The sequence below is a fragment of the Geotrypetes seraphini genome, chromosome 8 (genome assembly GCF_902459505.1).
Source record: "Geotrypetes seraphini chromosome 8, aGeoSer1.1, whole genome shotgun sequence".
NCBI lineage: Eukaryota > Metazoa > Chordata > Amphibia > Gymnophiona > Dermophiidae > Geotrypetes > Geotrypetes seraphini.
The window spans coordinates 21,211,614-21,224,315 of NC_047091.1; the positions used below are offsets into that span (position 1 = coordinate 21,211,614).

A 12,702-nucleotide genomic window follows, 5' to 3' on the forward strand; every position below is an offset into this window, starting at 1 on the left:
ACCAGCTTCTAATCCAGTTCACCACTTTGGGCCCTAACTTCAGCCCATGAAATTTAAGAGCTTCCTATGAGGAACCATGTCAAAGGCTTTGCTGAAATTTAAGTAAATTACATCTAGCGCACGTTCTTGATCCAATTTTCTGGTCACCCAGTCAAAGAATTCAATCAGATTCATTTGACACGATTTACCTTTAGTAAATCCATTAGATTCTTTAAGAGGACCCACCAGAACCTCTCGGAGCTCCCACAATATCCTGGGATGGATCCCGACCGGTCCCATAGCTTTGTCCTTCAGTTTTTCAAGTTGGTCATAAACACTTTCTTCCATGAATGGTGCGGTATTCACTCCATTCTCAGGTGTAACTTTGCTATCCAATCGTGGTCTTTCTATATGTTTTTCTTCCATGAATACCAAACAGAAGTATTTGTTTAGCATGTTTGCTTTGTCCTCCTCACTCTCCACATAGCAGTTTATACCTTCTTTTAGTGTTGTAATTCCATTTTTTGTCTTCCTCCTTTCACTAATATACCTGAAAAAAATTTTGTATCCCTTTCTTATATTTATAGCCATTTGCTCTTCCGCTTGCACTTTCGCCAGACGTCTCTCTCTCTCTTGGATTCTTTCAGATTCATCCGATATTCCTTTCTATACTCCTCTTCTTTAGTTTTTTTTATATTTCACGAATGCCAATGTTTTTACCATATCATAAAAACATAGAAACATAGAAATAGACGTCAGATAAGGGCCACGGCCCACCAAGTCTGCCCACCCCAATAACCCTCCCCTACCTTTCTCTGTGAAGAGATCCCACGTGGCGATCCCATTTTGACTTAAAATCAGGCACGCTCCTGGCCTCGACCACCTGCAGTGGAAGATCATTCCAGTGATCAACCACCCTCTCAGTGAAGAAGTATTTCCTGGTGTCACCGTGTAGTTTCCCGCCCCTGATTTTCCACGGATGCCCTCTTGTTGCCGTGGGGCCTTTGAAAAAGAAGATGTCCTCTTCCACCTCGATACGGCCCGTGAGATATTTGAACGTCTCGATCATGTCTCCCCTCTCTCTGCGTTCCTTGAGTGAGTATAGCTGCAATTTTTTCAGCCTTTCCTCATACGGGAGATCCTTGAGTCCCGAGACCATCCGGGTGGCCATCCGCTGGACCGACTCAAGTCTCAGCACATCTTTGCGGTAATGCGGCCTCCAAAATTGTACACAGTACTCAAGATGGGGTCTCACCATGGATCTATACAATGGCATAATGACTTCGGGCTTCCGGCTGACGAAACCCCTACGTATACAACCTATGATTTGTCTAGCCTTAGATGAAGCTTTCTCCACTTGCTTGGCAGTCTTCATGTCCTCACTGATGATCACCCCTAAGTCACGTTCTGCTACAGTCCTTTGTAGGATTTTACCATTAAAGGTGTACGTCTTGTATGGATTTTGGCTGCCCAGGTGCATGACTTTACATTTTTCGGTATTGAAACTGAGTTGCCAGGTCCTGGACCAGTGCTCCAGTAGGAGTAGGTCGTGCACCATACTGTCGGGCATTGAGTTTCCGTCCAGCCCTGTGCTTTGGTCTGACGTGTTCTTGCCTACTACATTGTATAGTTTGGCGTCATCGGCGAATAACGCTATTTTACCTTGAAGTCCCTCAGCCAAGTCCCTTATGAAGATGTTGAATAGGATTGGGCCCAAGACCGAGCCCTGCGGCACTCCACTGATCACCTCCGTCTTTTCGGAGGGGGTGCCGTTTACCACCACCCTCTGTAGCCTATCTCCAAGCCAGTCCCTAACCCATGCTGTCAACGTGTCTCCTAATCCTATAGAGCTCATCTTGTTCAACAACCCGCGGTATGGTACGCTATCGAATGCTTTGCTGAAGTCCAAGTATACGATGTCTAGGGACTCCCCAACATCCAGCTTCCCTGTCACCCAGTCAAAGAAGCTGATTAGGTTAGATTGTCAGGACCTCCCCTTAGTAAATCCATGTTGACGCGTATCTCGTAGATTCTCCTCGTTCATGATCGTATCCAATTGGCGTTTGATTAGAGTTTCCATTAGCTTGCTCACTATTGATGTGAGAGTCTGTAGTTAGCAACCTCCGTCCTGCATCCTTTTTTGTGGAGTGGAATGACGTTAGCCGTTTTCCAGTCCAATGGGACTTTACCTGTACTAAGGGAGAGATTGAAGAGCGCGGATAGCGGTTCCGCCAAGACATCACTTAATTCCCTGAGTACCCTGGGGTGTAGGTTGTCTGGCCCCATTGCTTTGTTAACCTTGAGATTAGATAGTTCAAAGTGGACAGTGCTGGGTGTAAACTCGAAATTTCGAAATGGGTCTGCCGAGCTATCCCTTGTCTGCAGCTGAGGGCCGGATCCCGGCGCCTCACGGATGAAGACTGAGCAGAAGTATTCAGCCTTTTCAGAGTCCGATTCTACATAGTTCCCCTCTGGTTTCCTAAGGCGTACTATCCCGCTTGTGTTTCTGTTTCTGTCACTAATATACCTGAAGAGGGGTTTATTGCCCTTCTTGATGTTCTTCGCTAGATTCTCCTCCATTCGAAATTTGGCCTCTTTGACCTTTGTTTTGACTGCTCTTGACTTGGCCAGATAAGTCTTCTCTAGAGTCCTGCTTCCCTGATTGTTTATAAGAGATGAACGCTCTTTTCTTTTCTTTTATGAGGTCTGAGATCTCTGCAGAGAACCACTGTGGCTTATTGTTTCTTCGCCGTTTACTTACCAATTTAATAAAGCGGTTGGTTGCTTCTTGTATGGTAGCTTTTAGAGTTGACCACAATACTTCTACATTATCGGTTTCCTTTTTCTCGTATTTTTATTTATTTTCTTCATAAAGGTCAGTAGCTCGAGCTATTGTACTTTTTAACTTGGACCACCATTTTTCCACTTCTCTTGTATCTTTCCATCCATTCAGCTCTTTCTTCAGGTACCCTCCCATGCTACAAAAGTCCATACGTTTGAAATCCAGGACTTTTGAGCTTTGTGTGGCCATCCTCCTCTTTGCTGGAGGAAAGACGGGAGAGAGTGGATATGATAGAGATGTTTAAATATCTCCATGGCTTTAATGTACAGGAGGCGAGTCTTTTTCAAATGAAGGAAAACTCTGAAAAGAGAGGATATAGGATGAAGTTAAAGAGGTGATAGGCTCAGGAGTAATGTAAGAAATACTTCTTTACAGAAAGGGTGGTAATGTGTGGAATAGTCTCTCAATGGAGGTGGTGGAGATGAAGACTGTATCTGAATTCAAGATAGCATGGGACAGGCATGTGGGATCTCTTAGGGAGAGGAGGAGATAGCGGATGTTGTCGATGGGCCATTAGGTCTTTATCTGCCGTCATGTTTTTATGTAGTCTGTATGCTAGAGAAAGGGTCTTTCACCTTGAACCCCTGGCCACTGCAGTTCTGAGCACATGGGCTTCCCTTCAGTGCTCCACAGTCATCACCAGGGGGCATTATGGAATGCTGTTTCTCTGTACTTTCTTCTGAACATTACCCGTTGCTACTCACCAAAGCTGCTCAAAGGCTTCACTGATCTTTTGCTGTAAAGCTCTCCGGACTCCTTCAATCACTTCCACCTCTTTTTGTAACTCGTGATGCACATGGTCATTCACCAAATCGATGGCTGTGCGTTTCTCACGGAGCGTCAGGCACTCAATAGCCACATCTAATTTCAAGTTTGTAGCCTGTAGGGCCCGTTCTGCTTCTTCTTTCATCTAAGGAGGAGAATCTCTTTTTAATAATGACCTCTCTCCCTGTCTCTTTAGGGATGTGAGAGCATGTGTATATGTTCCTCAGTTTTGCAAACCTGAATTCAGCTCCATTCTAGCTCAGATCAGTGGTGTGTTTTCCTCAGAATTACTACAGCACACAACAAAAAATTATTATTGGCAAAGAGACACATGAATATGTTAGAAGAATTAAGCAGCAAGTGAATAGGATGATCCAAAACAGTAACATACACTTCTTCCTCCCTATTCACGGGGGTTAGGGGCAGAGCCGGCCCGCAAATAGGGAAAAATCGCGAATAACTTTTGGCCGGCTCTGACCCACCCCCGGACCTTACCTGGTGGTCTATTGGTGACATGAGGCAGGAACGATCTTTCTATACTCCTGCCCCGTGCAGAGCCATGCTGCTGAGTTCCTATGGTCTCACGAGACTACTACAGGAACTCCCTGTTGTAGTCTTGTGAGACCACGGGAACTCACAGTATGGCTCTGCACGGGGCAGGAGTGTAGGAAGATCGCTCCTGCCCCGCATCACCGCTAGACCAACAGGTAAGGTCCATGCTCTGATCGCCCCCCTCCACCTCAAATTGCCTCTTTCCACCTCCGATGGCCCCCCACGGCCGCCTCTGATTGCCTCCGATTTCCCCCCCCCCTCTGATCGCCTCCCTCCAACGAGCGATTTTCAGGGGGCAGCCAGGGGAAAAACCACGGATAATCGAAACCACAAATAGGGGGGAAAGTGTATTTCATATTAATTTCCCCCGTCTAGGGCACTTCTCAACTTTATTTGCATTTTGGATTCATAATCGATCAGAGCTTGCATGCTATTGTATCACTTCTGCATTCATAATCAAATAAGGAAGTAGGAGGAGACAGACACAGAGGACATCCTATCTTTGCTCACTAACCTATGAGTAAGATGTTCTACAGGTAAATGTGGAGTGAAAGATGTGATCTGTCTAGGCCGTAAGGCAGGCTCTTAGGGAGTGACGTGATATGCAATTATAAAAGGCATCATTATGACCATGCAAGGACAAACCTTGCAACTTGCAACTCACTTGAGTCAAAGAATCGATCTCGCAATCCACAGCAGCCAGGCATCGTGCCAAAGTCTCTCGCCATTTGTCCAAATCAACAATCCGATCTTTAAGGCGAGTTCTGTTGTCATGTTCATCCCATTTTGTCTGAAAGAAGAAATCAAATAATAAGAAAATACTGATGTCTGCAATGACATTTCTTAGCATTAGATTTTCTTTTGGATACTATGGCACAAGTCTCTTGAATCAGAATTATTCAGAATTCTGAAGCACAAGACAAGGATGGAGATGTATATATTTATAAAGAATATTTTATAAAATTATAGACACCCCAAGATTGAAGGCATTGGATTTCTTTTTTTTAAAAAATCTTTATTCATTTTCAGAAATTACAACAAGTGTACAATAATCACTCAGAAATATATTAATTAATCACTTGATAATCTTATTTGTAATCCTCCAGATATATAAATATAAAAGAATCCCATCCCTCCCACCCATATATTAATAATTAACAATTATCAATTATTGTCATTCATATTCCCACCCATCCTTTATCTTAACCAATACTGGGGTGTTTAAGATGACTGATCATTAGAATAAATAATTAATGGCCCCCAAATCTTTTTAAACTTATTATAATTACCTTGTTGCATAGCATTGGATTTCAATTCTTACTTCTGCCTGCTTTCTCCTTACAAGTTACAACCAGGGTGACCCGTTCAACAATATAAATTATTTATTTCATTTAATTTGTTTTACTCACTGGTAATTTTCTTAAACCTAATTTATATATATATATTTAACATACATACATAAGGGCACTTCAAAAAGTAACTGCAAATTGACAGTATTTCATGAGACAAATATTTGGCATTTCAAACTCCCGCGCAGGGAAGATACATTCTTAAGAGGAAAGGTTGACACTGCCCAATAGATGGCATGGTGTGCTTAATCGGTAGGGCACCATATACAAAATGGCAGTGCCCTTAGCTGTTTGCAAAGTAGAGGAGCAGTCATCAGATTTTTTATTTTTTTTTTAAGTTATGTATCTTTATTAATTTGCAGAAATTCATGCTGCCTGTTTTTAATTGTGATTTTTTTTTTTTTTACAATTCTTTATTCGTTTTCAAATTGAACAACAAGTGCACAAAAGAGTATATTACACTAAAATATTCCACAATATCACTTTGATATCTATACATAAAAATCTAGTACATCAATATCCCCCCACCACCCACCCTTCATCATATTTTCAATAAAATACACACAAATTATATATCATATTATAACATATTATGTAAAATTATTTCCAAATTCCCCCCCTTTTTAGTGTGCCGTAAGAGAAAAAGAAAAAGAGAAGAGAAGAAGTGATGACTATTCAGTACAATATTTTGTCAATGGCCCCCAAATTTTTATAAAGTTAGATTTTTGTGGTTGGAGTGTGTGAATCCTCATGAAATTCACAGAAGAATGCTTTGATCCTTTTGGCTGTATATGCAGTATATAAAGATTTTAATAAACATAAAACATAACAATATGGAGATACCTCATTGGCGAGAGAAAAGTGTACAAGTGGGTAGATGCATTTAAAAGTGGGCAAACATTAATCCCTGACAAGGAAAGCTCCAGTCATCCCAATAAAGCAGTCCCTGAGAAGGTAAGTCACGCTGATGCTATTATTCATTTAAAACAGGCACATTTCTTTAGATGTTCTGGCCAGAGAATTGGATGTCAGTATCAGATCCGCACATACCATTGTCACAGTTCTCAAGTATCGCAAGTTGTATGCACGATGGGTGCCTAGGATACTGACTGATGAGCACAAGGTGATTCGTGTGCAGACTTCCACAGCCTTTTTGGTGCAGTATAGTGATGAAGGAGAAGGCTTCCTGGCACGTAGCGTTACAGGGGATGAAACCGAAGTGCATCACTATGAGCCTGAAAGCAAGATGTTGTCTTCACAATAGCATCATACATCATCTCCAGTCAAGAAGAGTTTCAAGTCTCAAGCTTCCTCTGGAAAAGTCCTGTTCACTCTCTTCTGGGATATGAATGGACCAAGTTTGGAGCACTATCAGAAAAAGGTTGAAACAGTCAATAGTATTCGATACAGTGCAATGTTGGAGAAGGAGCTGAAGCCAAAAATATGGAGCAGTCACAAGAGAACTTTTGCCTAAAGGCGTTCTTCTCCTTCATGATAATGCATGCCCTCATGCAACCACTGCAACTCTTGACACTATTTGGCGATTGAGATTTCAGATCTTACAACATCCTCCATACAGCCCTGATCTTTCTTGCTCCCTCTGATTATCATGTGTTTGGACGCTTTGAGAGGACAAAGCTTTGGAAGCAATTGAGATAGATAACAGGAGCCTATGGGAGACTTTTACAGGTTGTGAGACCTATTCTTGCATTTTGCTGGAGTTGCTGAAGTCACGGGCTCGTACAAACTGGTTTCAGTTCAGATGCTGAGATGATAATGTGTGGCACGTGAGTGTGTGGATTTCTTGCTGTGAAGTTTCTCAAGGACACCAACCATTGCTGGAAAGACAATGAGCTATTTGACAGTGCTGAAAGCAAATGCAAGTCAGCAGGACACCATCCGGAAACCTAATAATTGATAAAGTGATGCCAGGCTAATGCACTGATACAGATGTACCCATGTGAAGAATGGAAACTTCAAGAAGAAGAAAGTTCCAGAAGCTATGCCTGTCTAGGGCCCCCCAGGTAAGAATGGAGGCGTGGACTAGGAGAGGGTTAGATAAGCAGTTGGTCTGCTCCAATAGGGTGATACATATTCACAGCCAGGGGAATTGTCTAAGACTATAACACCTTCTGTATAAAACCCCCATGCTCTGGCAGAGTTTCTTTAGAGAAGCTGCGCCATACTTACAGAAATATGTTGGCTCTGTTTGTATGAGGTTTTTTCTCTCCGTTGTATATGTCCAAATTGATTTATTTCTGATTTGACAAATGCTGCTATAATACTTATTACTAGAATAAAAAGTTATTTGCTTTGGAATATACAATGTAATCTTGTGGGTTTTATTTTTATTTTGGGTTTTTTTTTCTTCATGACAGATCTCCAGTGAGGTAAAGTAAGCAGCCTTTTACTTCAGATGCATTCCTGGTTCGAATTGGGGGCATATACATTGAAAAGCGACAAAGTAGTATTACCCATACTCATGTTAACATGCAACCATCTTCCTAATGGATCAGAAGCTATCATACTAAACATTGCATTACATTTTTTATTAACCAAAATAGCAACTCCAGCCTTTTTTCCCACTGCAGGGGCAAAAAAACAATGTTTCACCCAATTCCCCTCCAGCTCTTTAGATTCTTCAGCAGACAGATGCGTCTCTTGGATATAACAGATATCCGCATTCTGATGTTTTAAGAATAAGAGCGTTTTTTTCCTCTTAATCGGATGGTTTAGACCATTTACATTTAACAAAAATATTTTCAATAACATTATGACTTATTATGTATTGAACCTCCAAAAATCTTTAAGCAAAGAAAATTATATTGAAAATAAATTATACTTACACTTTCCCCAAAATCAAATGTGAAAAACACAAACCCCCACCCATCCCCTACCCCAAATTTGAAACCCCCACCCTTCCCCTCCCAAATCAAAAGTGAATACTTGGAGATACACATGTGGATTCAGGTGACGAATAACCCCCTACAGGATAACTTATTATATTTTATTATCAAAATACAATAAGCTATCCATTTTATATCAGCCCAAATTATATATAAATGAAATATCATACTTTTAAATAAAATACTCAAAATCATTACCATTCATATATATCTAGACGTCCCATATATAACATTAAACCTATTTTTGGGGCAAAAAATTATTCATATAAAACCTAAAAAATCATATATAATTATCAAATAATTAAATAATTTATGTATATAATTATATACCTCCAACAAAAATTTTCATTTTTCTGTCTCATTACTACTAAAAAGATAATCAATAAGTAATAAAAGATTATCCTAGTAATTAAAGTTAACTCCTCATCAATAATAATATGTTTCTCAATACACATAAATAAAACTCATTTAAAGCCAAATCTCCTTGTAAATCATGTACTAAAAATTATATTAAATACATCACCCAATATCATATGTAATACACAGAATATTCTATTCTATTTCCTTACTGGAACCACTCAAAATGTGACTAGCCCTATCTTCATGTTGTGTTACCAGGTAATAAACAAAAGATCAATATCAATATCAATATTCCAATCACATACTATCAAAAAGGACAAGTTAACAGCTATTAGAAGATACCGAAACAAGCAATAAAATGCAAAAATGACCCACCTATTACAATACCAATATATCTTACATAACTAAAGGAAATTAAAAATTAAACAAAATTAAAAGATCAAACATCTATAAGTCTCTACAACAGTTGGTTTTGCCACTGGCTGCTTCTAATTTAGTAGTGGAGGGAGATTTCAATGCAGTTATGGATCCTTTATTGGATAAAAAACCTAGTAAAGTTATAAAGTCATTAGGGTTAGATAATTTTGTACAATCTTCTAATTTAAAAGATATATGGCGTATTCTTCATTTTAATGATCGAGAATTTTCTTTTTGTTCTCATGTTCATAAATCTTTTTCAAGAATAGATTATGTTTTTATTTCAGATAATTTAATACATCAGGTTTCACAAGCCTCCATTGATCCAATTATTTTGTCGGATCATGGGGGGGTGTGGGTTGAATTTAATGTTATTGATAATGATAATAGTAGACCAGTATGGAGATTTGATAATACATTGCTTGCGGATTCAAAATTTTGTGAAGATTTTCAATTAAAAATTACTGAATATTTTCAAATCAATAATACAGAAGAAATTTCTATAGAAACCTTATGGGATGCTTTTAAGGCAACCATAAGAGGGCAAATCATTTCATATTCAGCTTATGTTAAGAAACAAATAAAAGTGCAATTTTCTAACTTAGAAAAAGAGATTAAGATTTTAGAGGCAAAATTAATTGATAAATGGGAGCATTCCACATTACAAGCTCTTTTAAAAACAAAATGTAAGTATAATGAGATTTCTTCTAAATTAGCAAGAAATGATATTTTCTCACATCAAGATCTGTATTATGGAAGCTCTAATAAGGGGGGAAGACTATTAGCTAATTATCTTAAAGTAAAGAAAAGGAAATCAAAAATAAGTATAATTAAGGATGAAAAAGGAGTTACACATTCTGAAATTGGTCCTATTCTAAAGCAATTTTTAAATTTCTATAAAAACCTTTATTCTTCTGAGTCTTATTTAGATAGGGAAAAGGATGGCATTGATTTTTTTTAAATTAATTGAGGGTCCAAAGGTTCCAGCTCATATAAAAAGAAGTTTAGAAGAGCCTATATCACTAAAAGAATTACAAACTACATTGAAGTCTCTTAGAGTTGGGACCACTCCAGGTGGTGATGGTTATACTGTAGAGTTTTATAAATCTTTTCAAATTATCTTATTACCTCATTTATTAAATTTATATTTGACACAACTAAATAAAGGTTGCATTATAGGTACTATGGCAGAATCATTAACTATTGTTTTGCCGAAGCCAAATAAAGATCCTACTTTGGTTTCAAATTACAGGCCTATTTCTTTAATTAATGTTGATGGGAAATTATTGGCTAAACTTTTGGCTTTACGTTTGGCTAAGGTTCTTCCTTACATTATTGGTATGCATCAAACGGGTTTTGTTGCTCAGAGGCACTCTTCTAACAATACTAGATTAGCTTTTAACATGTTATATCTAACAAAGGAATTAAATGATCCGGCCTTCTCTGTGTCCTTGGATGCAGAGAAGGCTTTTGATCGGGTAGAATGGGCCTTTATGTATCAAGCTATGGAGTGGTTTGGTATGGGATCGGGATTTATACAAATGATTCAAACGTTGTATAGCTCTCCTGTTTCAAGATTATATATTGATAATAATTTTTCAGATTCTTTCAAGTTGCAAAGGGGAGTTAGACAAGGTTGTCCCTTGTCTCCTTTGTTGTTTGATATAGTACTTGAACCCTTGTTGTTAGCTATTCAATAGGTAAAGGAGATTCAAGGTATTCCACGTTCTGGAAAGGAATATAAAGTATCTGCTTACGCAGATGATATATTGCTTCATTTGAGAAATCCTGAGTCAACCATTCCATGTTTGCTTGATTTGATTGAGAATTTTGGGAAATTTTCGGGATATAAAATAAATTGGACTAAGTCAGAAGTTCTCCCTTTAAATGTACATTGTACAAAAGGTTTATTCGATTCATTTCCTTTTATTTGGAAGGAGGAAGGAATAAAATATCTAGGAATTTGGATAAAAAAGACAATTGATGAGACAATGAAAATAAATGAAAAGACTTTATTGCAAAAAGTAACAGAGTTATGTGAACAATGGAATCCGTTGCATCTTGGTGGGGAAGAGTCCAAACTGTTAAGATGATGATATTGCCTGTTTGTTATCAAATGGGTATGATTCCAGTTTTTTTTCATGGGTCTTTTTATAAAAAGTTGATTAAGTTTATTTGACTGGGTAAAAGAGCAAGAATTGCCTTAGTGACCTTACAAAAGCCAATTGTGGAGGGTGGGGTAAATTTTCCAAATTTTTATAGGTAAAACCTTGCAGCCTTGACTTATGATACTATCTTATTCGGCACAGCAATGAGAGCAGAGAGTCAAATTTCTTCAAACAATAACAAACTTTTATTTATATTGACTGGGGTAGCAGTACAACAAATTACATATAACTGGAAAAATTATGATAGGTTAAACTATAACTTCTGGTGGAATTCCGTATGCCATATATATAAAATGGAGCGTGCATTAGCAACACAGAGGTTATTTTGGCAAGTTTCAGAAGATCTGGGGACCATTAGCAGATTTCTGTAATAAATGAAATAATTTTCCCATAATAAAAATCTTATTAAGAAGGGAGGGGGGTGGGTTTCATTTTATTTAATTTATCTCATAAAATATTTGTCATTATTTTTATTATAATTGTTATGTGTATTTGGAGGGGAGGGAAAAGAAGGGTTTAAATTTTAACAATTATTATACATATTAGGTAATACAGATATTTTAGGTATTATTGTTTATAAATACAGAATAATATATTGTATTTACAGTGATACATGAAAGGAATTCAAGTGTATGTTTTATGTGATCTTTTAAAATTTCTATGTTACACTTGTTGATATATGAAAATGAATAAAAAATTTAAAACAAACAAATTTTTATAGGTACCATCAATCCTATATTATGTGTCAAGGTATGTATTGGATCCTCCCAGAACTCATGGAACAGCTACTAGATTGGTTATATTTGGAATGGCAACTCATGTTTCCCATTAGACTTCGTCATCTTCTTAGTATCAAAATGCCTAGAATTCGGAAAAACAATAGAATATTAATGGACACATGGAAAACTTTACGATTTATTAATAATTTAACACCTCTTCCAATTCAAAAATCTACATATCAAAATATATGGCTAAACCCCAGGATCCAAATAGGCGGTTTTAAGATTGTCTGGAAGGATTGGTATACGAACCTTAAATGATGTTATATCTAATGGCAAACTGCTGGATTTTTCACAGCTGCAACTTAAATTTGATCTAGATAAAAAACTAAGTTATAAGTGGTTGCAACTGAAGCAGGCTATGAAGGCAGGGTTCCCTGAATGGAAATCTCTTTAATAATCAATTTAGTTTGGATTTTTTATGCTTTCAGGCAGACTTCCTGGGTCACCAGGCCGCACAGTGGTATAAATTATTATCTGGCTATTTAAATAAGAAATCAAAAACTGGACTTAGAGATATTTGGAGCATTGAGATTAAGCATCAAATTAGTGCGTCTCAATCAGTGTTCCCGCTAAGCTGCGTTG

At 37.9% G+C, this 12,702-nt stretch overlaps 1 protein-coding gene across 2 annotated transcripts in view; it reads right to left on the reverse strand.

The window, feature by feature from the left end:
- TEKT2 (tektin 2) overlaps nt 1–12,702 on the reverse strand; it is a 50,812-nt gene that overhangs the window by 16,306 nt on the left and 21,804 nt on the right. For both annotated transcript variants that reach the window (XM_033953663.1, XM_033953662.1), the window contains exons 3-4: nt 4,803–4,928; nt 3,526–3,731 (exon numbers count right to left, since the gene is read on the reverse strand). In XM_033953663.1, coding sequence (XP_033809554.1) covers nt 3,526–3,731; nt 4,803–4,928 — 332 coding nt within the window. The remainder of the gene's footprint in view (nt 1–3,525; nt 3,732–4,802; nt 4,929–12,702) is intronic.